Source organism: Stegodyphus dumicola, chromosome 2 (genome assembly GCF_044657685.1).
Source record: "Stegodyphus dumicola isolate Sdum_Otavi_A_Nest chromosome 2, ASM4465768v1".
Classification (NCBI taxonomy): Eukaryota; Metazoa; Arthropoda; class Arachnida; order Araneae; family Eresidae; genus Stegodyphus; species Stegodyphus dumicola.
The window spans coordinates 221,868,414-221,895,506 of NC_140769.1; the positions used below are offsets into that span (position 1 = coordinate 221,868,414).

Here is a 27,093-nt window from a genome sequence, read left to right on the forward strand (position 1 = left end):
TAGGCAAGACTGGATTGGAATTAAAGTCATTGCCTAAACAGGATAAATTTTTGTGAATGTGAAATGCCTCAAGAAAATCCAATTCCCTAATAGAACCAGCTTTCTGGATAATTTTAGCAGAACCAAAACCAAAATTGTGATTGAATTTTGAACTATGATTAGCTATTGAAGATTTGTTAATTTTGCCTTTTCAGATGTAAGATTCATGTTCCTTTGTACGAAACTTTAATGCTCTTTTTGTTTGGCCAATATAACGTAACACACACTGACATGATATGCTATAAATTCCCCATGAATTAAAGTCAGAAATAGAATCTTTAAGAACCGAACCTCAGATTAGGCAAGAAAACAACTTGAAAATTAAACTTGTGTAAAATTCGTGCAATTTTGTAACTGATAGAAGGATAAAATGGAAGCACAACAAGGTTATTAATGTTATTTCTAACATCAGAATGTGTTCTTAGATGGCACGATGAGAACTTTCGAACATTTTTATCAAGGACTGCAGGAGAAAATCCTCGGTCAAGGGCAACAGATCTTAAATAATTGAGTTCATTAGCAAGAAGAGATTTTGAGGAACTAACTTTGAGAGCTCAAAATACATAATAGTAAAAAGAAGCCATTTTTTTGCTTAGCCGGGTAACATGACATATCATGGGAAGGTAAACAAACAGAAAAATCAAGGAAGAGAAATGTATTTTCAGATTCAGTCTCAAAAGTGAACTGATAGCTGGATCAATCAAATTTATAACAGATAAAATCTTGTGTAAGTCTTCCTTCTCACGATCAAAAAGAGCGAAAGTGTCATCTACGTAGCGAATCCACCGACGAAAATATAGTTTTTCAAATAATTTGACCTCAAAATAGTGCATGTAAATGTCACCAAGTACAGGACTGAGGGGATTACCCATAGCTAGTCCTTCAATTTGGCAATAATATTCATTTTGGAAAACAATCGATTTCGAGATTAAAATCTTTTACCCTCAAAATCGAATACAAAATCTACTAAGGTTCTCAATTTGCCTGTTTTGTTATGCGAATTATTCAAAATAAAGTAAAAATTCTTAAGCCATGCCTTTATAGCACATTGAATAAATTATCAGTAATCATATTAACAGCACAAAAATTGATTGTTGCTTTAGTCATTTCTTTTTCCCCACCATTGTATCACATATTTAGATTTTAAAATAGTATTTTTGTGGTGGCATCTAATAAATAACTAAAAGCATATACTATACTACATGACTACTAAATTATCTGTATCAGAACAATCTTTCAAGGCATGAGTAGTAGCAAATTGAAAGAGATTTACATTTATTTGGACTTTTCAAAGAAATCACTAGAGAAATAAGGTCATTAAAATTGGTAATTTAAAAATTTGTTCCAGTAGCGTTAAATCAGTACTCAAAATTAGTCATATAAATAAGTGGTGTTGGGATCACAAAAACACATATTGAAAGGAAACGCAAACAAATATTTCTTAATGATTGAACATTTTTCAATTGTAATTAAGTAAACCCATCCTTTCTTTACTTGTGAAAATTAGCAAGATTTAAAAATTTTTTAGTTCTTTAACTCTGAAGCAGCTAAAAATATTGCTACCGATAGCGAGATAAGTGATGGGTTCTTGAGAATGAAAACAATTCAATTTAAAATTTAGTAAGCATTGCAGTTACAGGACCTTAAACAGTGGAACTTTATAACTGAACAATGTATTACTTCTTTATTTAAAATTAAAGGAAAACTATTAATACAAAAACAATGCAACTTAAAACAATTTGCATTGAAAGAAATTCTTAATAAAGCAAACAAATAATATTCCTTTTTTGTGTATTTATGTGTAAATTTTGATTCCCTTAAGGTCATAAGACTTCATTAGTTCATTTACAACTATTTTATGATTTCTGTATGCTAGATTTGAACTTATGATCCAAAATCTTAGCAACTCTGAAATCCAGAACCACAAAGTCCTGAAAATCTCAGATCTTGGACTTTGTACTATATATGTATTATAAAAATTAACATAAGTTACATTGAAATATAAAAATTTTTTCTCTCTATGAGTTTACTAAATATATGGACTGTTCAAAAAAAGACTAGATGGAATTGCATGCGAATGGTTTCAAGTAGCATGGGAATAGCTACTGATTGCATCTTGTGGCATATTTTGGTAACATATCACCTTTTATTGGGTTCTAATCTATGTATTAGTTCACGAGTAACTACCAGTCAAATAAGGTTGTGTTAAGCTGCTCTTCAGATTAGTGAGAAAGCAAAAAAGAAGAAGTTGTAGGGAAAACACATGTATGTGAAATTGTATGTAAAATTGGAGAAAACTTTCTTAACTTAACTTTAAATACTTAAATACTTAACTAGTCATATTATATAATAGTTCTTAACTTTAAATACTTAACTAGTGATATTGATTGCATGATCCAAATTCAGTGTAATAGTTTTAGTGCTTAAAGAGGGCAGAAATTTTGTTGCCGAAGATCCAAGAACTGGACAATCTTCTATGTCAACAGTATGGAGTGACAATGCGATATTTGTAGTGTATAACCATTGCTGAGCAATGTCAGAAAATGTTTAAAGTAGTTATTCTGAAAGTTTTACTAGTAGGAGATGTATGAAAAATATATAGAGAAAGAAACTGTAATAGTAAGCTGGAATGTGAAGCTGTAACTTTTATAGAATTGTATTTAAATTATCTATCTTTGTGAATCGAGAATAAAATTTATGTCTTACTAAGAAGCTCATCTGTTATTTCGATAAAAATTACAAAATGTGACAATAGAAACAGATCTGAACAATAGGGGAATCTCTTTAAATTCCACTACTGTCTACTTAAGTGTTCTATTATGTAAATTCTCCTGCTTGCGCATCACTCCGTGTTACCAATTATCTGACAAAATGGTGCTCTGCCCACATGGTTCTCTAGACTTGTTCTCTTTTAGACTTTTTCCCCCAATTTTAAAACAATTTTGGAAGGACATTCTTTCCAGCTCATAGAGGAAATTCAGGAAAATGTGATGAAAGTACTTCATGCCTATGAAAATAATGTTTTCCAGCGTGCTTTAGAGGGTACTACTTTGAAAGGGATAATGATTGAAAATTTGTATAATTAGTAATAAAGCAAGAATAGCGAAAGTTCAGTCTCTTCTCTTTTTTTTTTTTTTTTTTTCCCGAGCAATTCTTGTATGCATTTGGTATTTATAAAATAATAATCTAGTTAACCCAGGTTTAACAATCCTGGATGGGCTGTTGTACTTCATAATTTGAATAGTATTTGAATTGGATTAGATCAGAAATTTTTATTATGACATAGGATTTGGGATATCTGCCTATGGAAAATGAAGTCTTTTTGAAAGATTACTCAATAGAGACTAGCTCTATTCATATATAACCATTTTGAATATAGAGGGATCAACTGTACAAACCTCAAAACATCTAGATAGATAAAAAAAAAAGTATGGGGATCACATACATTAAGAGTTGTGAAGCTTATTTTAGCTGTGTTATTAGTTTATTCCATGGCTAGGTGAAGATAATTTTTTCTGTTTTGTAAATATACATACTATGTATTAGTTGTTTAAGAAAAGTGGCTTCAAGCTGTATTTTTAAAAAATGTGGATCCCAAATACATACTTCTATTTATGACATCTCTCAAATAAAGCAGATAATCTTATAAAAACAGTTTAGATACTGTGCTTGGGAGAGTTGAAATTATATGTCCATTATCTAAGGCAAACTCATAGAATTATTTAAATTCTTGACTGCTCTAAAAGATTTTCTTTTAAATTTTAAAATTAATATTGCTTTTGACATTTTATTAAATATTTCTATTATTGTGTATTGTTGTGTATATGTGTATTGTTATAAAATTTTATGTTCTTTTTGATTCTTAATTTAATTATGTTGTGTCATCTTTTATAGAAAAAATCCATTGCATGTGTTTGAAGTTTTTTGTGAAATTGCCATTCCATCAGATTTCAATCAAGGTAATTTTAAAATATTTTTTGGGGAGGGAGCTATTTATATTACTTGAATGTGAAAAAAATAATTTTTAAAAAATTTTAGGCATAATTTTATATTTCTTTAAATACCTGTTAATCTAATGTTTTTTGTAATTATTTCATATAATGGAGTGAAAATAAGGTTCTAATTTTTTCTCCCTTTAAATTAGATCCATGGATTACGTGGATGTATCCATATAATTTCAAAAATAAAGTGAGTAATAATGCTTTTTATACTATTTATTTTTATTATTTATTGGGTATTTTCTGTTTATTTGTAGCTTTGGTTTCACCTTTTGCTGGAATTGCCCATCTTTAGTGTGTTTTCAAACATACAAGTGACAATAAATAATGCACTCATACACATACCATATATATGTTTTAGTTTAGATTTGCACATTCTGTATTTAATGGGCATTTCACTAAACTGTAACCACTAGTTGTAAAAATGTAAATATTGGCTGTATAGATTTTTTTTAAATAAATTGTTTCTTATGATTTAGTGTCAGTATTAGAACAGTATCTGTGAACCATAAAAACAGTCCAACAAATGATTTTCACAAAGTCACAAATTAGTTGGCATGTTTCTTGGGGTACAAATAATCAGAAAGTACTATTTATTTTTATAATGTTTTGTTATGGTGGAGGTGACATAATTTTTTTCCCTGAGAATGTTTCCATGAGATTTCTATTTATTGCAGCTTTGAAACTCTAAATTTTAAAAAAAACTTACTTCATTCATAAAGCATTGAATGATGCTGTAAGATTTATATAGACTCAATGTAGAGATATTTCTGATAGCAGAATTCTTATCAAGAACAAGAGTGGTGTTGCTAAAATTAGTAAGAAAATTCCCAATAACTTCTAAAGTTTTGGAAGCATTAAATTATTGTATGACTTCTAATGTCAATAAAAATGCTTGGATTTTAAATATCAGCCATAACTCTATATAGCATCTCTCTAAATAATGGAAATGTGGTGATGAAATGAAATAGTGATAGTTGTCTGAGGAGGGTAGTCTTACATATACACTAGAGCAGTGATGGATAAACTTCTTTCGAAGTGAGCCAAAAAATAAAAGAAAAATATTTAACGAGCCAATATAATTTATACTAAAACTTTAAAAAATATATACAAATATTAATGTGATGAATAAAACTGCAACTGCATTTTTTAAAACTTCCTTAAATTCGGGTTATACTAATTCTGAGAAGTGATGCTAAATACTCATCTGTCAGTCTATTTCTAATAGAATTCTTTCTTATGGTTCATGATAGAAAACATTTGTTCACATATATAAGATGAAACAAATATAGCACTAATTTTCTGGATGTGATATATTAAATTTAGAAACTTGCTTTCAATAATGATTTGTTAAATTCTAATTTTGGAACATTAACTAACTGCTTGAGATGATTGTTAAAGTGTTACTAATTTAATTCAAGCTGCAAATCCGATCTCACTGCTTCACAATTTGTGTTGAAAGGCATGATAGCATGGTATTTCTGAATTACATTGAAATCTGTATTTAAACACAAAATGCAGTTTTCTCAGGCCATTTTCATAACTCTTAAGCTTGTCTTCATTTACTGAGAGTAGTAAATTAAACCTCAGAAAATGAGATAAACCATTCTTAGCTAGCTGCCCAGCAAACAGATCAAATTTTAGTTTAATACCTTTGAGATGAGCCCAGATATCAGTGATAAATTTATTTTTTTCTGGCATCTTGATATTTAAGTTGATCATATGACAAAGAAGATCTGGTAAAATTTTATTATATAAATATAATAAAAAAATTTTAATTTGCCACAGGCCAGAGTTGGCCCACAGGTACTAGTTTGCCCATTCCTGCACTAGTCTGTAATTCCCTTTCTGTTGTGGAATTTGCATCTTGGATCAAGTTTAACATCAGTTTGTTCTTGAAAACTATCTCTGATGCTGCCTGATGAGGCAAGTAGCAGCAAAGAAACCCAAACTACATAAACTAGATTATGCAGTAGTCATCTGCATCAAAAGAAATGCATTTCCAGTTGCAAGATTTATCCTTTATATCTTATTTACAACTCTTCACAAGCTACTCCTTTTCATATCATTTTGTGCATTGTCTCTCTTTAAGACCAAATTTATTCCTGTCAGGAATTATTTCTGGATCATTTCAGGTCTCATGAACTCATGGACTTGATTTGATGTTGCTATCAGCTTGGTAAGTTACATCAATAATAATTAATTAATACTTTTTTTTTAAAGTAAGACTAAACAGCAGGCATATAATAAAAATTGCAATATAGCAGAGAATATTTTCCCTTTGGAATGCATTCGACTCCACGTGAATTCAGTCAAATAAGTCTAAATGCTAGCAGGCATTTATTGTGCCATTTTGCACTAAACACCCATCATCAGATTGGGTGTGACACCTGTGTGACTCCCATAAACCCATCAGCCCAAATTCCAGCTATCTAAAATGGCGACAGATTAACATTTAAAAAAATACGGAGAGTTTGAAATGCCAATGAATCAACATTTCAAAGATTTAAATAAAGACCTAAAATACATTTCTGGAAATATCATTAAAAAGAGTTTAAAAAAATATGTCCCAGATGAGGTTAGTTTGTTTTATTTATTTGCAGCAAAGCACTTGAAGGCTATCTTCATAAGGGAAGGGATGCCTTTGTGGAGAACTTTCCAAGGAAAACTGGCTCATATACACGTTTACACATGGGAAAAAGCACGTGCAGCAAGCCCATTCCGTAGGATTTGGACCCCAGACCAAACTACCCAGTGTTATCAATTTTATCACTTGCCCACTGTTGGCTGCTTGGGGGGTGATTGTCTTTTGAGAGATTATTTTGAGAAGATTGTTTTTAGAAAAAGGTTGACCAACTGTTGAGCGACCAGTTCATTTTGTGCAGGCATCTGTTGAATAGGTGCAGAAGAATTGCTGGAGCATGCACTAATTATGTCCATACCATTTTAAGGAAACTCTTATTTGGCATAATGCGCTATCCATATACATATATGATCTAGAGTTCACCCTTAATAATGAAGTTAAATTGTTTGGTCCAAAAACGTTTGTGGAAAGATTACTGTTTGTGATTATTTAATGGTGAAAGAAATCGTAAAAGTAAGTATTATTGGTGTTGTGAATCACGGAAATGGGAAAATTACATGCAGCAACAAAAATTTGTAATGAAAGACATTATCCTCAAAATTTCGTGGGCTCTCCAGTGGCTGAACGGTAAAGTAGCTAAACGCTAGTTGTTCATCCTGGGGCTCGAATCCTGCCTGGAATGGGCATTTTCGAGGTTTTCTACATGTGTAATGTGTATACAAGCCAGTTTTCCTTAGAAAGCCCTCCACGAAGTATTCCTTCCTTTAGGCAGATAGTCATCAAGTGCTTTGCCAATTGAATAAACCAAACCAAACAAGTCAAAATTTTGTGGACCACAATCACTCTCCTTAGGCTAGTGTTGTTTCCGTAGCAAAAACTGTAAATCAAATAAAGGAAACTGTGAAGTAAAGTAGTATTGCACCCTGTCAAATTATTCAAACAAATATACCTATTGTTAATTCAGAAATACAACCTTATTTGCCACTGAAAAACTCTTCCTTCATCAGGGGAATTTAGCTTATCGCACCCTCTCTCCAATTGTTCAGACTTAATAATTATGCTCTTATATATATATATATATATTAATGTAAATGTGTGTTTCTTTTTTTTTTTTTCTTTCATGTTAAATATTTCACTTTTCAATTATTTCTCAATTTTTTTTTTTTTTTTTTTCTATTTTATATCAGGAGATACTGAAGTCCATGCCTGGATTTGCCTATCCCTGTGAATTTAAAAAGTATGTGTCTTGTTTCAGTATAAAATTGATGTTGCTTGTGTATCATTTATTATAATAGGAGCCTACCAGCGGCCGAGCAATAAAGTCGCTGAACACTGGTAGTTCGGTCCGAGGTTCAAATCTGCAAACGGGCTGGCTGCATGGTCATTTTCGTGGTTTCCCCCATATTTAACGTGTATACGAGACAGTTTCCCTTAGAAAGTCCTCCATGAAGGCATCCCTCCCCTTAGGCAGATAGCCCTCGAGGCTTTGCCATAATCACACACACACATTTGTTAAACTATTGTTTCGAATTTTGTACTTATATGGATAATTTTAACGAAATTGTGTTTTTCTGTATAATGTAACATGAAAAGCGAGAAAATTTATTTCCCAAGTACATTACCCTGAATGTGTAATATTATTAATTGATAAAAACTACTTTTAAAATATAAATTTTTATATCTTGTCTTTTATGCCATTTTGGCTGTTAGCACTCTAGATTTCTGAGAATGTAAGGAACAATCTTAATCTTTGTAGAAATCAAATATATTTTTATTATGTAATTTATAATAGGTTGATGTATTTATATGCATGTGGATATCGCGTGATTATGGTACTCATTTTTAAATTCTCATTATTATTTTTATGCTGTTTTAAAGCTGTAAGTGCAACATTCATATAAGGCTATTGGAATTGCATGTTTTTAACTTCAGTGATTTGCTGTATAAAATCTTTTAATATGTACCTGTTTATTCAGGAATGCATACCCGGCACAAATTGAAGGCCACGTGTTTATGAAGCTCTTGATCTTAGAAAAAGTAACACCTTTCACTAATGCCTTGAAATGAGCGTTATTATATGTTTGTAAAGTTCTTCAATGTCAGATAATAAGTTAAAAGACTTTAAAATAATTTGTTATATTAAAAATTTACCTAGTAAATCTTTTGTATAATCTGAACATTTATAAATTTGAACTCAGTAATGTTTTAGTGAGGAAAAAATTATTAAGTTGTCAAAGTCTGATTAGCTGAGATCACTCATAATAGTTGTGTTCCACTGAAAATCAAACCTTCTGTACAAATCAGCAATTCTTTAGATTTTTATGTATGTCATATTTTTAAGTATATATCCAAATAGTGAATTATTGCTCCTCAATAAAGTATGAACAAACCTCAATAAAAAATATCAATCAGAGGCCTCGATAAAAAATATCAATATTAAAATCCTTAGTAAGAATCTCCAAGCCCTTCTGTATTGAACTGTATTTTTCTTTTAGAGCTACTTTTGCAATTCCTAATATTAAATTCTTCTATGAGGTCTGTATTAAAGTAGCATCAAGAACATCTTACCCGAATTCAAGAAGTTGAAAACATCTTAGCTCTGAAAAATTGCTGGCTGAGGTCACACTGAGACCTTTTAAGTATTTTCAACAAAGCAATTTTGTATGCCATTTCTTTTCAGTAAATCATATCATTTGTTTTTAATGGCAGATAACTTTTTAGTACCTTTTCAGTTTTTTGACATTCCAACTCATGTTTCTTGACATCCTTAACCAAGTAATTTTAATTCATTTAAGTGTTTAATAAACTGTGTAAAAAAATATTTAAGTATAGAAAACACTAAAGTTTATTTCATGCCTTCATTTTTTTTGTATTTATTTTAATAACTTATTTAGTGATGAACTACTAATGATATTTATTTTGTGTTTAATAAATAATTTCATTTATAAGTGTGCAGTCCTATTTGAAATATGTATTATGGTAAACTTTAACTTTTTTATCTTATTAGCAATGCAGTACAACATTTTTCCTTTGTCTTGACAAATATTGATAGTCAGTGGACCTTTGGTTTCTGCAGGCATGCTTCACATTCATCCTCTTGCTATGTGATTCTCAGGTAATTGGAGTTATATTTTATTTTAATCCTTCCCATTTGCATACTTTTCAGAGAGGCAATGTTATACATTTGTGTGAACCATTAAGGTTTGCATGTCATATTATTTCACATATGCAGCATTATACATATCTGTGCATGCTTTTGACATCAATAACATGAAAGTTCAGTATGTGTCATAGAGGCATTAGTGCAAGCTAACAGATGTTTGCATGCCTTATCAGAAATGTTTGATGCATTTGTAATATGAAGTGCTGCTTTATGTCATATGCCTTAGATATATATATGAACTATAATAATTGGAACCATAAACTAGAAGCTTCTTTGTGCAGCATGCAACCATTATAGTAACTGTCACTGCAGTACTTGTCAGGTTTGGTGCAGAGATTGTACTAACTGAAATCATGAATAGAATGTTATCGTTTGTAGTAATGAATTCTATTACTCTTACAGCATTTTTGTCTGGATGCTGATGGTTAACAGATTTGAGCATAGTCGTTTGAAAAGTCAGATCCCAGTTTAGTTTGTAACTGCCATGCCTGTTATTAGATTGGCATCGTGATAAAGGGTGTTTCATCTAATGATTCTAAGTTACCTGTTATATGTCTCATAGATATGCTGAGAATTGCATATTATGTTAGCATGATTTAGTAACTCATTTTGCTATCATTCCTTAATAGCCTGTACCAGTGATGGCAAATAGGATTTTAAGTTAAAATAGCATGCCAAACAAATATTAATTTGCAAATTTTCACAAACATAAAGATAGAGGGCAATATTTATTCAATATAAAAAAATGTTACAAAAAAATTATTAAATTTTAATAATGATTATAATTGAAGACTCAAGTGTTAGAAACACTTGTCAGCAAGCACCCGGGTTATCAAACCACATCCTGTGTTGAGCTCATGTGAAAATGGTATAACTTTTCTACCCTAGTGTGACAAAGTTCGTAGTTCAGATAAAAATCTCGTGAAAGTGTGATGTTTAAATCTTCAGATGCAGCAGGCGTTAAGATAGTTCTCCTAAAGATGTCCGGTGGTGTAAATGCAATTGCCCTACCATTACGCTAAACATGCAATATCTTGTGCTGTGTGCAATCGTCAGAATGGCGAGAGCTCGACTGAGTTGAAAGGCGTTGTCTCTGGAGATACTTGGTTGCAGGGAGCGGAGCTACTGGTTGTCTTGTCCAATGGTGAACCTGTAAAGGAAGTGCATCTACTTGCAAATCAGGCATTGGTCGGGAGCAGGGGTTAAAAAAGAAATAACATTACGATCCAATGTAGAGAATTGGAGTAAGTCTGTTTTACTGTAAAAAGATCATGGAATGCAATAATAATAGGCCTAAATGTCTATTGAATTAAATTAAAATAAAGATTAAGTTGGAAAAAGTACAAATTAACTGAGAAATTTTAAGACATAACTTTTGGCGATATGTAAGTGACAGAAGTTGCTATCAGCTGGCAACACATATGCTTCACAGTCTAATAGTAGTTAAAATTTTAAATCATAGGTGGTGACACCTGTGTTGCAATTTAAGACAAAGTTAAATTTAGTGGAAATAAACCAATTTTAAGTTGTCAAAAGATATATATATTTTAAGTAGCATGGGGAGTACAAAAACAAAGAACAGTTACATAATTAGATGCAAAAGGATCACTTTCAGTCGTTTTCTGTTGTCTCTATCTTGGTAGTTATAATCCAGCTGTGGGATGGAGCTGTTATTCATCTTGTGGATATTCCTAAAAACTTTTCTTTCAATTTTTGCAAAGCGTACATTAATTTTATCCACGTTAAGTTCACAATGAATTGCATTGTTCCTAATGAACTAGGGGCAATTGGCCATTTGTCTTAAAGGCATATTTTGAACTTGTTGAATTTTTTTTCATAGTACTTTTACATAGAAAACCCCAGACCGGACAGGCATAGGTGATGATGGGATGCATAATGGATTGGAATACAAGAACTTTGTTTCGAATAGACAAACTCGAGTTTTGGGCAATTAGGGGGTTGAGTGAAGCTTTAACACCCCAAAACTTATTTTAAGTATATGTATGTAACGTGTGGGCCTATGTGAGTTTTTGGTCTTAAAGTGACACCTTGGTATTAAGTTGCTTGTCCCAGGGAATACTGATACCATACATTTTCAGAGTGATATCCAAATCCAGGTAGGAGAGGTAAACAGCTTCTGATTTCTCCACGTTCGTCTTAATTTTCCATTTTATCATCCAGGACTCTAGTGCATGGATGTGTTCTTGTAATGTTTGTACAACTGCGGCCATAGATGCGTTTTGGTGGAGGATCACAGTGTCATCTGCATAAAGTGCTAGTGTAGTGAGGAGGTTGTGTGGGATGTCGTTCTTATAAATTGAAAACATTCCTAAAAGCCTAGATGTTTGAACATTTCACACATCTAGGCGTGAAGAAGCAGTTCTCTGAAGAATGGTGCCACTTTTGGCAATTATAGCACTGTGGCACCTGGTTCTTGAATACATACTTCTCCACCATCACAGGAAAGAGTAACAGATCAGTAACATAGAAGATTTGGTCTGATATTTCATTTTTCATTACTTGTACCAGAAATAATGACACAGAAGCATGCGTTTTCCGTCTAGTTAATTGAGTTACTTTGCTTATGGAGAAACCTTTGGCTGCTAGAGTACTGGCTGTATCATCCATTTTTAGTAGTGTTGGATAACCCTCTAAACATTACTTTAATAGGTCAAGCATAATTAGCATTTGTTACATAGTGTTCGATCTTTTTCTCCTGAAATCAAGCACTAAGTATTCTGTGGTCCTCGGCAGTCCGTGGCAGAATCTTAACAGCTCACCATTAACTTTTCCAATAAATTTTGCTTCAGTCATTAATGATAATTTTTTTAGAAATTCCTCATGTTTAAATCTTCCATTATGGGAGGCAAAGTCTGAGACTGGTTATTTCTCGGTTGCTGCTGCACTACCTGTTGGCTGGGCGTGGCATTACTAATATTTTCAGCATTATCATCATTTTTATCATTTAACGCATTAAATTTATTAATACATTCAACATTGAAAGGTACTTTTTCTAATTTTTGGAGTTTAGCAGTTTAAGTCGGTAATTTGAATCATTCATTATCAACTTTCTTAGAATTGCTATTAATTTTGCATTTTACCTTAGCATCACTATTTTTTCTCTTAAGGGTAAAAACATTTTAGGGGCCAATGCCTGAATTACAAGGAAGATTACACTTACCTTTTATTTATATCTGCAGCCTGGGTCTGGAGCGTATGTAGAGTTTTGAGAAGACGTTCCGTTGTCGTGTCTGCATCCGTGACTGGTCGTAATTTCTGACATTCAGTAATAGTAGTCTTAATCGCTGCAGTCTTGACATCTAAATCATTGAGAAGATTCATCCAGTAATCAGCATTGTTATTATCCAAAATATCTGCGGGTGGTAGACCCACACAGCTTTCCTTGATAGAAGGTGGCTCCGAAGGGGCGCTAACATCCATCAATAGATTCTCATCTTTGTTCGATTCACTTGTCGTAGTCAGAGAGCTCATGATGAGCAACCTTCACTCGCGAGGATTGAGGACTGAATGATTACAATTGAAATGAACTATTCTTATGATTTGTTAGAAGTCTGTTTTTAGACTTTGAAAGTACATATCTTGGTACAGGAAAAATACTTTTGCAAGTGCTTTTGCAGTCTCCATATCTATTTTTTCTAATTTATCCAATTAATGAGATTGTTATTAAAATCCTTTGTCAAATAAGTCTGGAGGATTTGCATTTTCATGAACCTGTTAATTCTTTTGAAATCTTTGAATATTTTTGAAAATTGTTCTGTAACTAAATAAAGAATTTTTGTAAACTCTCTCTCTCTCTCTTTTTTTTTTTTTTTTTTTAATGTTGATTTATTCAGAAAAGATTTCAGTTTTGGCAAAGTATTAAGTTTTCCAGATTCCATATGTCTAATAAAAATATCTAATATACATTGAAACTTCCTTTATTAGTCCAAACATAACTTCAGTTGCTTTTCTATGATCTTGCAGTTTTGTATTAAGATCATTTATATGTTATGCAAAACATTAATTTTATCAACATTCTGTATTGTAGACCTCTTTAAAATGAGATCTATTTAAACCATCTAAAAAAGGCATATTTCTTCTAAGTAATTAACAAATGTTGCCCAGCGTAGCTAATGTATGTTATTGCACATTAAAAGAGCATTTATATTTGCAGTCAACATCTTTTTAAAAATTTTTTATTTGTCTTTAATGCATGTCTCATGTAACTATATGATTTGATTAACTTTTTCGTATAATTCTTTGAAACCACTAGTTAATAATGTTTTGAAAGCCTGTTCTTTAATGACCAACTTCATTTTAAAATAAATTAATAAAACTTATGTCTTGTGTAATCATACTAGGAACTCTATTTATAATAACAGAAATATATATGTTTTTAATCTGTTTTAAGTATTTTATTCTGCATTTCATTCTCATTTAGAAAATGTGCAATAATTGCTAATCTGGCAGATGACTTTATATCAGTTGTTTCGTTTAGACAAATTGAGATATAATCACAGCTATTAATGTCATTGAATAGTTGATAAAAATTATTATTATTTCATTTTTAAAATCCTAACTTTAGAAGTGCTTCTATTTAGTTCCAATTCTTGAATTGTTTGAATAATCCTTTCTTTAGTATTGAAATCTTGAAACAACCTATGGGCAGCTTTTAAAATAACTGTTTCTATAAACTCATCATCCAAAAATACTTTTGATTGTTTAGATATCATTTGATAAATTTCAGAACTAACTTCCGTAATATTAATGTAGTTCCCCCCCTAAATTTTGGTAATAAAACTTACAGTAATTTCAGAACACAGACCACAATGGCTTTTATGTTCATGTATAACAAAGCCATAATCAACAGTCCAAGTATTTGCAAAGTTTCTTACATCCTGCAGTTTCTGCTTTTTTATTAATGCCACTTTAATTATTTTTTCATAGTAATTTTTATATTTATAGTGAAGCACAAACTTAATAATTAATAAATTCTACTAGTAAAAGTTTATTTAAGCTCACGCACTGCCCTAAATAAACAAAACATAACATTACTGTACTGGTCTGAACAGTACAGTGTTGCCAGATCTACTATATCCAACTCCATACAGAGTTGTGAAAAACACAAGGTGGGTAAATATGATACTGAATGTCACTTAGTGACATAGAAAGAATATTCTTCCAATTATACTGTTTATTTTCATAGATATTTAAAAAATATTTTGGCATGCAAAGAAAATTTCTACCAGGTACCAAGTATTTTGTACCAAGTTTGGCATGCATGCCATGTAATTGCCATTCATGGTCTATAATGTCTAATTTTTCAGTAAGGTAATGTCCATTTACACACTGCTAGAGTTTCTAGATTAGTGTTTGAAAATGTTCAAGTGCTGCTATTGTCTGCAGGATTGCTCAGTTTGTTTCCAATTGAAAATTTGTGGGACCACATTGGATATCATATGCAATCAAATCTGCCAATGCTGGATTTCACTTACTGACCAAGTTAACTAATACTGTTCCTCAAGAATTTTTTTTAATTGTTTAATATATTGTAGACTGTGTATTTCATGGGTGTGATATTTAACTGCTTGTGCTGTCATCTGTGGCAATGTTCTCATTTCCTGAGCCATTTACATTGTGCTACTTTTTCTCATCTTCTAAGCATTCTATGTGGCTGAAAAAATACCCTTGTGAAACCCAACAGTTTTTTATATACATATGTTCTGTTTTATCTTTATATCTTCTGTCCTTCTGAATGAACCTTTTTAGTGTAGGGCACTGTATTTATTTGAAACAAAAGTGTTAATTTTACTTTGCTGATTATTTTTTCATAAAAGTACACATTGATAACTTCTTAATTTAATGTTTTCTGATTTTAATTAAGCAAAATGTTTTGTGCAAACTTTTATTTTTATTCTATTTCTTTTCAGTTACCTTCCATGGCATGAAGTATTTTATAAGGTTCTAAATCATGTAGCAGAATTATCAAATAAAGAAAAGGTTAGCACTCTGCATATTTTTAATTTATTTTCTAAATCTCAGAAGTCTGCCCTTATGTAGTCTAACTAAAAATATCCATCTCTGGTTCCATAGTTATTTCATAACAAATTGTAATGCTATTTTTAATCATTTGCTTGATTTACAATTACAAATATAATAATGCCAGATTTAAACAAAATAAAGAATGTGTAAAAATTTTCCTCTGTGAATTGGTAGTCTATAACTGTTAAAATAGTTTATTTAGATTTTGAGATGTGTATTGGATGACTGCAAAATTTATGCATAGTTTGGAGAAGGACAAGTAATCAAAGCTGAACGAAAATAGTTTTCTCTATGTGTGACATAGATGCCGTAATTTTCCATAACATGTTACTAAGTTTTACAAGTTTGTAAATTGCTGCTTTATAGACATGATTTTTTTGACAGCTTCTGGATAATCCCCATTCAAACTCCTCGCCATTTAAACTGTGTTGTAAAGACCAATAGATACTAAAATCTCAAACAGAAAAATATGTAGAATATGATTGTTATTGGAGGAATTTTCCATTTTAATTCCTTTGATTTTTAAACATCATTTTGACAACGGGTAGTATTGGCATTTTCTTGATGAATGGTGGGTTTTTTTTTTTTTTTTTTTTTTTTTTTTTTTTTTGATTACCTTTTTGTGTGTGGCTCAAACTGAAAATTTTGGGTAAATTTCTCCTTAAGCTTGATGAGTTATTTTGAGTACTTAAATAATTCCACCATAACATTAACTAAATAATTCCACCATAATTGTTTCAGATGGAAGAAGTTTAAAAATTCTGATTCCACCAAACAGATAGCAGTACTTTCATTAGATAAAATTCAGCTCTTGTTATAGCTTCTGTAGTTTCACCTGCTTGTTTTCAGCTTCTTTTTCCCTGAATATTTTTATGCCAGATTCTTTTTTCATTGTTTGTTTCACTGTGCAGTTTAAAAACAACTATGTCATCAAGTAGACAAATGGCTGCTCAGTCAATTCTTTTTCATCAAACATTAGAGTATCGATGTGTCAAGCTTAGAATTGAATCCAGATTTTTATAACTCATGGAGGTTTATTGCCAGTCTTAAACCTCTTACTAATTTCTTTAATTATAACCCTTGGTTTAGCATGAACAATGTCATCATTTTTGCTAGAAGGATGTCAGAAGTGGAGTTTAAGTTCCATTTTAAGAAATACCAAACCAGTTTTTTGCTAAGCTGACAGCAGTAGCTTAGTTCAAATATATGTCTCAAGTTTTTTTTTTTCGGGGGGGGGGGAGATTATAGTTCTAAGATTTACTCCTTTTTAAAGCATATGAAGATGTAAATGTAACTTCTTATTCTGTATTTTGTTAAATTGAAAACTTGCTGTTGTGTACAAATTGACTTCAGTTAATGATATTTGCTTCTAAATTTACTAATTATTCTCTTTCCAATGGTATGGTGCATGGCTATAGAATGAGCATCGGTGCTGGCATGTTTGTTATGTTTCTACCGCTTGTGAAAGTGACACAAAGTTTTGCAATCATTCAATATATAAATCTATAATTATTGGATGTCTGAAAATGCCTCTTTTAAAATTGAAACTGGAACTTTTTAAAAATTAATGTAGGCTTTATTACTTTAGTTATATATTAGTTTTAAAATTTTGTCAGTGTTATTTAAGGCATGCTCTAAATTGGAATACTTTGCATGTTTATAATTTACTTTTTAAATAGATTACTTTCTCAACTTATTAACTGTTTAATTTTTAGATGTTTCAGTTTTCTGAATTTTTTTTCTTTTTCAGATTGAAAAATCAAAAGAAGTGAAATCATTTTTAGAAAATTTATATCAAGCTCAAATTCCAGAACCTGGTCTTGAGCTTCATGTATTATCTCATAAAAATGAAGTATGATCATTTTTTATTTTTTGAAAAAGTAATACAAATTTTGTGATTTCTTTGAAACATTGGGTACTTTTCCATTTTGCCGGTGCAGGCAATAAAGTCGCCAATAATGGTACAAATGATGCTAAAACTGGTAACCGTATACGCCTCATTTTCAAAACAAGTCGCAGCAATTTCTTATCAGATTGATTGTTTCTTTCAATACTGCGTACAATTAGATAGAATTTTGATCAGATAGTTCAATTTTATGCCCTAAGGCCATTTGCGGTAATGAAGTTAATTAGGATGCAATCACACCACTCACCCGATGGCGAAAATATAGAAAAGGCAAAGTTAAGGGTTAAATTCATCAATTCTAATGAGATTGCACTAGCGAAGTAAAGCACTGTGATTTTACATAATTTCTGAGTAAGCTATTCGTACGAATTGAAATAATTCATGCATTTAAACTTGCATTCCAAATCAAGATTTAACTTGAAATTAATGTAGATTATTACTGAGAGAATTAGATTTTTGTAGTGTAGTTTGTGTGCGATGAGATCGCTTGGGATCACGTGATAATGAACCGGCAAATGTCTTTTTACAAATTTATTGTCTTTTTACAAAATTTTAAATGATACTAAAATGCTTATGCCTTCAAAATAAAAAAAAAAAAAATAAAAAATTATACTAACATTTGTTAAAATTTTTTATGTGTATACTGTATGTTGTCACCAATAAAGTATGCTTGGTGAGATTTGCGCCGGCGAAACGGAAAAGTACCAAACATTGTTTATAAATTAAGATGTTGCTTGTTGATTTTCTTGTCTTACCAAAAAAAGAGCAGGAATTAAAAGTTTTACATAACTATAAAAACAAGTATATCTTATTGTGCTTCATGTACATTTCCTTAATCAAGTGAGAGTCAGTGAATTAAGCCTGTTATTCTGATGCATTGGATTGGTTGGAAGAGGCTATGTTTAAAGAAGAATCTGAATTGCTACAAACAGACACCATATTGTTGCATGGCAACGGTGTGTGTGATGTTTTGTGGTGCTGCTATTGGGGGGGGGGCTACAGATCATCCTTTTTGCAACCTCAAACTGGCACCCATGATTTTTATTTGTTTGTGCTACTGAAGAGCAACCTCAGTAACAAGCAATTTGCAACCGACAAGGAAGTTCAGCATCGCCTGATGACATGATGTTAGGCATATGCCACTGACTTTTGTGCTGGCATAAATACCTAAGTAAATTGTTGGAATAAATGTTTAAAGAAATTGCCAAGCTGTACTTTTTAACAGTATATATGACTTGTATGTTGTTGTTGCTTATGCTCACTTGTCTAACGTAGTCAGCCGAAGCCCATGAAAATCCTCGTGGCAAGGAGCGCAAGATTACGCCTGCCATTGGCAACAGCCTTGAGCAGTGCAATTTGGCTCAGTTCAGCCCCCAATTTTCATGGAGAGCACTCTGGGGGAGACGTGTCCAAGGGTTTCCCATTCATCTCCCCTTCCACCAAACCACATGAGAGAACTTTTGGCTCACCGCATATTTAGAGTGCCACCATACCACACCGACACTGTACATTACAAATATCCATGCTTTCTCCAGGATTCGAACCCAGGCCCTTCCACACGTTACTCAGCGATGCTAACCACTATATTGGCTGGGCAGCATTAGCTAAAGTGAAATTTTATTTTTATCTTATTTATTGAATTACCTATACATTTTGCAATTTTCATTGCTGAATAATTTCAAATGTTTAATATAACTTTAATTTCTAAAATATATATAGACATACGTATCAGATAATTGCAGTATGTATATATATGTCATAATAAAAGCAAAGGAAATGACGGAACACTGTAGATGCGTAGTTATCCTATATTGAAGAGGAAGTAATCTGATTGTGTCGTAAGCTAATGTGTTGACTTCGTAAATAAAACTTGGCAGTAGAAGCGATTTTAATTCCATTTTTATTTCCAATTGATATTTGTGGCCACAATCACCCTGGCACTCTAGTTATGCCTATTCAAGAACATTACATTTTTGATATAATTGAGAAGGAAAGCAAGCCAGCGAAATTACATCTTAGCAGAGTAGAGGGCAAAAGCTGAAGTGCTTAGTTATGAAAGATGGAAGCACGCGAAGAGAAAAGTTTTGGTTTACAATTCGGTGATTGGTTGTTAAGAGGCAATCTGGTATTAACAGTTACGTAAGATCGCATGATTAATTTGAATGACGCAATGCAGATAAGTTATTACGATTTTAGAATAGAGAGGAAGAATTAATGTTTATAGTTATATTATAATTCTGATTCATACATTTTTATCTTACATATTCCCCCCTTCAAAAAGAAAAAGGCGTAGCGACAGAGAAGCCTTTTTAAAGAGAGAGTTAAAGCACTAGCAAATAAAAAACAAACATAAATCATAAAATTTTTGTCCTGTAAAGTATAATTTATAAATATCAATTTTTTTTAATAAATTTTTTAATTTTTAGAGTCCTATTGAATTTTTCAGCATTTCAGTCTTTTTGTTTGAGAGTTCACATAATCATAATTCATCAGGGAAGGTTCTTGTTATTACAGAATATCACAAAAACGTTTATATAATCATTTCTTATAATTAAATGTGATGCACATAAATATTTATGATACTTATTTCTATACTGATAAATTATAATTTAACATCATAAATAATAGGATTAAGATTTTCAGAATTTATGGTTTCACCGCTATCATCTTTCATTTACAATTTCTGATTTTTACCAACTGGAAGGCCTCGCAATACTTCTAAACAAACCATATCCATCAATAGGGCTGTCCTCTTGAGCTAACCAGTGTGTTCTCTGTACTGGTGGCCCAGGGTGCCTAGACAGTTACTTGAAAAGGCCTCCGTTCCTTGCATTAAGGTAACTGGCCTTTGAGAACTGCACTAATACATTCCATAATAAAAAATATAATAGTAATAATAATAATAATAATATAAAAAATTTACATGCATTCATAAAATGAGAGCCTCCAACATTATCTTGCATGAAGAGGGTAAAAGGAACAACTATACAGAGGTAATAACAGGCCTCTGTTGAAGGAACCAGTACTCCCTCGACATACACTATACTTAACATACAATCACCCATAAATTTAACATGCATTTACCATAATTTCATATTACGTATCTGTAATAATTTTACTTATTTTTAACATCTTTATTTTTAGAATAATTATAAAATTCGTATTCAAAATTCTCAACAAAATTTCAAAAACATAAAAACTTATCTTAATATCCTTCCCTATGAGTAATTTAAATAGCTTAAAATTCGTTACTTAATTTTCTCACGCATAATTATGAAAAATTAGAAACATTAATGAACAAGAATTTCAGATTTTCTCAAAATAAAATTGCAGGAGATTTTAACCAAAGTTGAAATGAAAACTATAGAATCCACAACATATTAAATGATTTAGTTCCTGAGTTAGAGTCACACGAATGTAACAATTTTTGAGCTGTTGAAAAAGCGGAAGTGCAAATAATTTTCTGTCGCACATACTTGCAAACACTAACTCGGATCGACCTTGAACTCGCTGTAATGCTGAATTCCTAAACGGTAATACACTGATGATTTAAAGCACTCTTATTCTAAATATTGTAGACATCGGCGAAGCAAATTCAATATTCCTTTTTACTAGGCATTCGAACTTCTCAATTTATCGAGATATTACTTTCAATCTGTAAACACTACGCGTGATTATTTTTTTGAAGCACTAGCAAAACACCACAGCAGAAGAATGATCTGTTATTTTTTAAACACTGAAAAAACAAACTTGATGATTCACTTATTTCACATTATCTTGGATTTATCACAAAACAATGATTTGAAGAGCTGAATTAAATTTTCTATTGAGGTTTCAGGCTGCAGGAAACTATCCTTACCGGCTTAATTGTCATAATAAAAGCAAAGGAAATCATTTTTATCTTACATATATATATATACAGAGAGAGGGGAAAAAAAGAAAAGAAATTTAAAACCAAATCCTCAAAGACATGAAATGAAATTAAAATATGTAAAATTCAACCAATATTAATCAAAAGAGTGGAAATACAATAACAAAAATAAATAAAAAAAAATAAAACACACATGCAAAAAAGAGTGTCAAGGTAGAGGAATGCAATTGAAATCTAATTCAACTATCAAGAGGAGGTAGATCGGATTCAGTTGAACCCCTCTCCCCTTTGGAAAATCACTGCACTTTTGTTAATCCAAAATTAGCTGATGAACCTTTCTAAATTATAGAGGAATAAAGGAAAGTATAATTAGACATATTTTAATGAAATAAATGTAAATAATATGTAATTACAAAATATACATGAAAACTATTAGAGAACTGGAAGCACCAATCTATGTTATACCAACAAAGAAACAAAAGATTGAAATTCAAAAGAGGAGACTAATGGTTGCCAGTTTGGCATTATTGGCGAAACTAATTTGTGGTGGCAAATATAAATCATCCCAGTGGTGAATCAAAAGCAAGTCATTTTTATTATTATATATATATATATATTTTAAATTCAGAAAGCAAGTAGGAAAAGGAAAAAAGAAAGGTTAGAAATGAATAAAATCTTCACATCATGGTTTTATCATGACAGCTTAGAATAGAGTAGGCCCATGTTAATAAAAGGTATAGTTGTACAGTAATGCATTATGAAACCTTTTAAAACTTTCTTCTTTATCCTTCTCTATTAGAACTTTCAGGTTAAAAATTCATTACTTTAAAATTTTTTATAGGGTGTAGACTACTCCAGCTTATTTTAGGAGACAGTTAATGGAGTTAATTGGAATATTATTTTCTTGTAAAATTTTAATAAGAACTATTTCTTGTTTTTTCAGTTTTTGTGCAATTTTTTTTAAATTTGGTAATTTGATTAAGAATTATTGGATATAACTATTTTAGAGATGTTGGTGTTCCAATTTATAAGTTTAATTGTAGAAAAATTAAAATCTTTTATCAAATAGTCTTATTTCTTTTAAGATTATCTAAGGTCCAGATAATCAATAATTAATTGATCTTTATTGGCTCTGTTAAGTTTTAGACTGTTGGGGTATATGTTACTAATTTTAATGAGATTATTATTGTTGAATGTGATAATATCACCAATATATCTGCAAGTGCATTCAAATATTTTGGAAATCATTATCTGAAAGGTTTTTAAGAAATTTATATTCTATATTAAGCAAATACAGGTTACATAAGTGAGTTGAATAAGAACTTCATTGGAATACCATTTTTTTGTAGATGAATAATATTTGCATGCTTGATAAAGTTATTGAAAAGTGAAAAAGAGATAATCTTTCCATTTTTACAAATTCAGAATAGGAATGTTCCATTTCAGGAAAAAATTTGGTAGTTCAAGAAGACTTTCATAGATTTATTTAAGTGGGAGAGATGTGTAGAGATTTTCAAAGTCATAGCAGTTGATATTGCAAATTTTTATATTTTAAATTTTTTCAGTTATTTGCGAGTGGTTATAAGTAATCCAACAATAATTTTTATTAATACTTAGCTTTATTAAAAATTACATTATATATTGATTTAAGAAGGTTTATGAAAATATAATTTAACAGCATTCTGCTGCCTATATATATATATGTATATTTTGTGTATAACTGATTAATTTTCAGCAGCATTTGTGTGGAAATGGTACTGGGATAATTTGTTTTAAAATGAAAAATTAATGATACTCTCTCTCTGTCTATATATATATATATGCATATATATAGTATTATTTAGTTTTTATTCCGCCTTTTTATCCTGAGGCATTGTTAGGAATGAATAATGATAAACTTTATTTTTGTGTTAAATACTCAGTGATTATTGGTTTTTTATATGTTAAGGATTTCGTTGCTGTGTGTCCTGATCATGAGAAACTTCCCAGCATTCCAGAAAATGTAAGTTTTATTTCCTTAGGTTTAAAATTCTCATTTTTTAATCTTTGATTTATAATTTACTCAGTATATTGTATGTGTATTTGGTTCTTTTTAGCTTATCTAGGAAAGTGGATTTGTTAAAAGAAAATTGTGAATAATTTATGAAGAACTATAATATAGTTTTCTGAAATTTTGTTAAGTAAAATATATGCAGTGTTAAATATTTTTATATTTAATTTTTAGAGAAATATGACAGAGTACTTCAATGCTGTTGATGCCCACAACATGATGACTATTTTTGCCAGGCATGTATTCAGAAATGTGTTTCTGTCTAAGCTTTATATTATAATTTATAAAATTGTAATTATCTTTTAAAGATGGAAAAAAAAGTAATATTTTGGTACTTTTTAATTTTTCTGTATAGGTTATTTATTACTTTTCATTTGTATGATTTGTCCATATGTCATGTATTCCCATACATATTAGTGAAATATTTTGTTTCATAAGAATAAATAGTAAAGTTAAATTAAACTTAAATAATTTAAATTTAATTTTGAATTATCATTAAATTTGCTTTTTACGAATAAAGAATGCTTGTTAAATTCTAATATTAATAAAATAGTTTATTATTTGCACTGTTTATGTATTATATTGATTTAAATGCTTTCCCCTAAAAGTTTTTAAACTCTTTTATGCATCACTGGATCTTGAAATGCTGTTCTGTTATTTGTTCCGTAGATATTCAGTAAGTGAATTAATTGCTTCATTTGTCGCTTCTAGAGCTGTGCTTTGACTTGCTTGATACATGTGATCTTTTTGAAGCTTTAACCATACAAATGCGCTTAATTTTTCAGTGTTGCATACATTTAGATAAAAAGTACTGTCCCCCCAAGATAAAAAATACTGTATTCTTAATACTAGATCTATTATACGACAGGTATTAGTTACTTTTGTGAACAAAATCTGTGTCCAGTAACTTTATAATAAAATTTTAATAGAAGGTGCAATGCTTCATTAATAAGTATTAAAAATTTTCTGCTACCTAGCCTGTATAGTGGTTAGTGTCGTTGATTGCCATATCGATGGGCCTGGGTTCGAATCTCGGAGAAGGCCTGAATGTTTGTAAATGTATAGTGTCAGTGCAGCATGGCAGCAGTCTAAATATGTGGCGAGCCAAAAGTTTTCTTGTGTGGTTTGGGCCCACCAGCGGCCGAGCGGTAAAGACGCTGAACACTGGTAGTTCGGTCCGAGGTTTGAATCCCGCGAACGGGCTGGCTGCATGGGCGTTTTCGTGTTTTTCCCCATGTGTAACGTGTATATGAGCCAGTTTCTCTTATAAAGTCCTCCACGAAGGCATCCCTCCCTTTAGGCAGATAGCCCTCGTGTGCTTTGCCATAATTGAATAACCCATAACCCCTTGTGTGGTTTGGTAGAAGGGGAGAGGGGTGGGAGACCCTCTTACCCATTCTGCTAGGGTGAGCTCATTCAAAATTGGTAAATGCTAAATTTACAAGTCCTAGATTACTGGAAGAGAAGAAACTAAGTCAATTCAAATTCAGTATTTATGGTGATATTTTTAATATTTTGGCAGTCACAGATTTTTTTAAAATAAAAATTTTTGTTTTAAAATGTGTGAAGGTATTTTTGAAGTAATATTTAATTTTGATGCTGGAAGTAGCAAAGTATATATATATATATATATATGAAAATGATATGAACAATTAATAGTAGGTTATATGAACCTTAAGTCTGTTGGGATAAAGAATAGGCTCTAATTATACTCATTTTACGCAGAAAGTTAATAAATTTTTATAATAACCACACTTGAATTTGGTCTGGTAAGTAGTAAGAAATGATTATGCACTTGCATCTATTAATATCTTGTAAATCCTTTATTTTTATGATCATTAGTCACATACTTGCACTTCCAATTATAAAAGTCTTTTTTTAACTGATACAAATAGTCGTGTTTGGGCACTTTAAAATTTTAAAAATCACTTTCATAAAACTTGAAACCTAATCTTTTATATGGTCCTATAGTTTTTTTAAAAATTATATATAGGAAAAACTTAATATTAATTATAAAAAATAAAAAGCAAAATGTTTGACACTTTCCCTTCCTAGTATGGTAAAAATTGATCAAGATATTTAATTTATAAATTTTGGGCTTCCTCCCCCCTTTTGGGGGGAAGAGTCGGTTAAAAAATAATTTGCAGTGTGCTGGAGTAGATTTTTTTTTTTACTTTAAATGTCACTTAGTGATATTATTTGTGATTTAATGCACTATTTTGCCAAAAAGTACACAGTTGCCTTTTCACTTCTGTGGATATTTTCACCAGTGTGATTTGCAGATTGAAGTCCATGTTATGAAGCTTCAGCATTTTAGCACATTAGTGAACCACATATTGCAGTTTTCATGTGGTGAGATCTCAAATTTTACTTTCTACATGCATAGTATGTAATGTGGTTCATTCAAAGGGATCATGCAGCTATTCTTTCTTTTCTCATTTTAGGATTTTGGTTCCAAATTTATGTAATTATCTGATGTCTTTGTATATAAAAGTGCAGATCACTGTGTATGCAGGGAGAACAACAGCACAAAAAGGATCAAGGAGTATAGGAAAAGAAGAATGTAAAAAAAAGCACTAGAATTATCATTGAAATAGACATAAAGTTACTTAAGCAAACATCTCTCACCAATGTTGGCAACGAATTTGTGGGTTAATCAGAAATTGCTCATTATTTAATTTATAATTTATTTTATATAGTATTCCAAAAGAATTTTCATCTAAGTAATTTATAAGTTTTCAAATTCTGAAAATATGTTATTAATATTCTGTAGCAGTTTTATTACTGTAGAATCATTATCTAATAAACTAGAATTACTTTCATTTTTAATTTATGCAAATAATGTTGCAGTTTAGTTATGTGCTAATGCCGAAGTCTGCCATTGTTTTCTAGAATGCAAATATGGTAAGATTTTATGAATTAAATTTCCTTTAAAAAAAAATTCGTATTGATCAGTACTTTTCATGAAAATTTGCATATACTCATCACTTAGTTCAGGCGTCAGTAACACTGCACCCATACTAAATTATTCTGCTTTGTGTGCAGTTTTGTGTTTATTTTTATGTAATACATATTAAAATTATATATTTTTACACTATGCATCAAACAGCCACTTTATTGCATCGCTGCTGCTCGAAATGTTTCACTGTGGAGCGCAGCCGACTAAAGTCGGACCACTCCAACAGCGCACTGTGGCGTAGCAGGGTTGATACATTTACTGTAACCTTTCTGATACAGTTCCCTATACATGTGGGCAGAAAGACTTAGCAGGTGTAAAACAAGATGTCTGCCTACTTTGTCTGTGTGCCTGTAATAACCCACGATGAACAAAACTAAGCAAGCACGCACTTATAATTTTAATGAAGAATGGGAGCACCAGTTTTGATTTAAAAATCATAAAGAAAAATATGTATGTTTATTATGCGACAAAAGTGTAGCAA

The 27,093-nt window shown here is 30.9% G+C and overlaps 1 protein-coding gene across 3 annotated transcripts in view; it reads left to right on the forward strand.

Annotated features, from left to right (window-relative positions):
* Window positions 1-27,093, forward strand: part of LOC118205495 (DENN domain-containing protein 1A-like) — a 117,575-nt gene that overhangs the window by 9,742 nt on the left and 80,740 nt on the right. For 2 of the 3 annotated variants that reach the window (XM_085811799.1, XM_085811801.1), the window contains exons 2-9: window positions 3,934-3,998; window positions 4,184-4,227; window positions 7,809-7,858; window positions 9,629-9,736; window positions 15,715-15,784; window positions 17,577-17,678; window positions 23,552-23,605; window positions 23,828-23,889. In XM_085811799.1, coding sequence (XP_085667925.1) covers window positions 3,934-3,998; window positions 4,184-4,227; window positions 7,809-7,858; window positions 9,629-9,736; window positions 15,715-15,784; window positions 17,577-17,678; window positions 23,552-23,605; window positions 23,828-23,889 — 555 coding nt within the window. Of the gene's footprint in view, window positions 1-3,933; window positions 3,999-4,183; window positions 4,228-6,172; window positions 6,217-7,808; window positions 7,859-9,628; window positions 9,737-15,714; window positions 15,785-17,576; window positions 17,679-23,551; window positions 23,606-23,827; window positions 23,890-27,093 lie in introns of those variants that run through there. The other variant, XM_085811800.1, reaches the window with a different exon arrangement.